This window comes from Anoplophora glabripennis, unplaced genomic scaffold (genome assembly GCF_000390285.2).
Source record: "Anoplophora glabripennis isolate ALB-LARVAE unplaced genomic scaffold, Agla_2.0 scaffold5047, whole genome shotgun sequence".
Lineage (NCBI taxonomy): Eukaryota > Metazoa > Arthropoda > Insecta > Coleoptera > Cerambycidae > Anoplophora > Anoplophora glabripennis.
Window position 1 is genome coordinate 2,519 of NW_019421183.1, and position 2,875 is coordinate 5,393.

The window sequence follows — 2,875 nt, forward strand, 5'->3', positions numbered from 1 at the left end:
ATTTTTGTGATTTTTTCGATTTTTACCATAATAATCATGATTCATTCGATTTGTAACCAGTCATGTATTGTAAAAAATTTAATTACAAACATTTTTTTCCTCTTCCATTTTCGCCTAAAATCAACTCTTAAAAGGATACATAATTAAATAGGAAGAAAAATATGACATTTTTCCAATTTTTTTAACATATTGTGCCGCCAAAAGTTAAGCCCACGTTTTTTTTATGCGCATAGAAAAATGTTCATTTCTAGTGATATTTGAAAGCCAAAAAGTCAAAAATCTCCGTGGATATACGATTCACCCAAATATGGCTTTTTGAAACAGATACCGTCTGGACTACAAGTTTAAGCGGTCAAATTTTAGGGTTTAAATTAATCCTAGATTAATACATAGATTTGAAACGGTGCAAACAAAATGTTATATTTTAATCCAAGTTCAGACTTAATACTGGATTAAACACTACGGTGCAAACGGGCATTAGTGTGCAACATGAGTTCTATACAATTGCATCATTTCCTAGGGTGTTAGGTGCCTTTGATGGTACTCATATTAAAATTTTGGTTTGACATATTTTTTTCCGAACATAACTGGACATAAGTTAGCGGCATAATAAAATCCCTAAACAGTATTCCTAAAGCCCAGTTTAATTTAATCTACAATCGGCAGTAAGTGGTTCTAAAGCTGATTATTAAAACCTAGTTTTAAAATTAAACCAAATTCAGTTGAACTTGGCTTAAATTCTAAACGGTGCAAACGGGCATAAGAAATATCTGTTATATTGAAAATATAAGAATTGACCTAAAATTCTGATATATAAATTTTCTTTGCTAATTAATTTAATGACAATTGAGTGAAAAACTTCAAATATATCAGATTAGTATGACATTAATTCATGTTCACATAGGGTGTGTCTTTATATTATATATGAATCAATTCATTCTTACATATTACATCAGGGATTAGAGTCAATAATTACGTTCCCACTAATAAATAATACAGTAGATCCCTGGAAAAATATTAGCGTACTTGCCTACCCATGTAAGTATAAAAGTATTATGTAAAAAAACATTTCTTTAATATCTATGTGAGAAATGACCTTTATATATTAGTCTGAAGCTATTAATGATAATATGGCTACCGCATAAGTCTTTTGAGTGTCGTGAAAAGATTATTATTTTGTAAGGAAGTTTATCGGGTACGGAGGTACGTCTAAAAGTCTAACGAGAGTTTCTGTACATTCGCTAGTGACTAAAGTAGTAAGCCTTTAGATTTGGCAACGTTGCACTTGGCTGGCTTTGTTTGGATGCCTAAGCTTGAAATATATATCATACGGTTCCTTAGATATCGGTTTCCTATTTATACAAGTTGCTGTGGAAACTGTTCGTCGATTGTTGCGCATTCTAAGTGGAAAGACCAAAAAAATCTGCATTCTCATAAGACTCTGTACTAAATCGTGAAAAATTATTTTATTAATATCTCGTCTCAGGTATCCAAACTAGTCATAATTTTTTTTTGACGGTTTTCTTCATATTAATAAGCTTATATTAATTTTTTTATGAATATTTGTTCGTCAATTCCAAATCAGATAAACCTCCTTAACATGCAACACTAGATGTTATTTGATATTTTTATGTCACTGTTGATGTTAATATGGTTTTCAATGACAATTTTATCAGATACCTACCTTAACCATATATTTATCAGCCAAAGCCAATATGGGCATTACATTGGTATGCGTAATTAATATTTTCCCAGTATAGAAATATTCCAAAAATATGTGAAATACAGCTTCGCATATAGGCATTTCCTGCAGTTCTACTCGGCTTTCATGCCATTCACTCCATTCGGGTTTCATGAGCATAACCTAGAAAAGTACGATTACATAAAAATTTAACAAATCACATACTCAACCTGCCTGGAAGACATCACTGGATGCACACAGAATCAGTCTGTGGGTCCCATATTCCTTGTTTCCTACTTTGAGGAAAACATCACACATTTCTTTGTTTATATAAAGCTTTCTTAGTACTTTCAGGATGTTATCCGAATTGTCTATCTGAACAAAAAAGATAAAAATAAACATAAAAGGGGGGGCATATAACAATGCTCTAATAGTTCAACAATAAGAAATATGAAATGAAATGATTGAATATGGTTTTAACAATAATATTAAAATTAATGTCTTACCGTCATTTGGCAGGAATCATCTCTAGTTTCCTCGTCATTCATTACATTTTTGCTACTTTTAGGGGATGGTTCTGTATCGTCATCTCCAGATCCAGGCCTGAACATTTTGTTACTTTTAAACGATTCTGAGACGAGACAAAGAGGGTCACGTAAATATTTTGATAAGTAGGTATTTATTATCAAACCTTAACAAAATTTTGAATTATAAACTATTTAATTAAATTCTTCCACGTCTTCCGGACATTGTGTGTTTAATGTCACTTCACAAATCAAGTATATTACATATACAGAATAATTATTTATTCCTTCATGGATTAAAATATATTAATAAAAAGTTATAAGAATCAAGTATACAACAACAAACAACTCTTTTATCTATGACCATTCTATGACTACAAATTTGCAGGTTAGCACTTTGCAGGGTTGCCAGTGCTTAGAAAAAAATTGTTTTATTGATAAATGTCATTCTAAAGAATCCAATAAATCTGGGATTGATCCAACAAAACGCACCTTGTGTTTCTACTTTCTACATATGATGCGACAAATTGGCACGTGAAGGGGATAGGTTCGCGCGCTTTGTTTTGGAGTCCATGGTCCATGTAGCACTGTGGCAGTAACCCGTATCACTGAAGTGTGGTTATATGTGTTTTGTTATTTTACGTTTAAGTTTAAAATGAGGGTTTGTGAA

General features: G+C 31.6%; 1 protein-coding gene across 1 annotated transcript; it reads right to left on the minus strand.

Annotated features, from left to right (window-relative positions):
• Positions 1-1,684: 1,684 nt before the first annotated feature.
• Positions 1,685-2,561, minus strand: LOC108916640 (BTB/POZ domain-containing protein 17-like; the record flags this gene model as incomplete). Its single annotated transcript, XM_018722937.1, has 3 exons — positions 2,188-2,561; positions 1,916-2,056; positions 1,685-1,864 (listed from the first exon to the last, which is right to left on the minus strand). Coding segments are annotated over exons 1-3 (426 nt in total), but the record flags the coding sequence as incomplete, so codon positions are not given.
• Between the last annotated feature and the right edge of the window lie 314 nt (positions 2,562-2,875).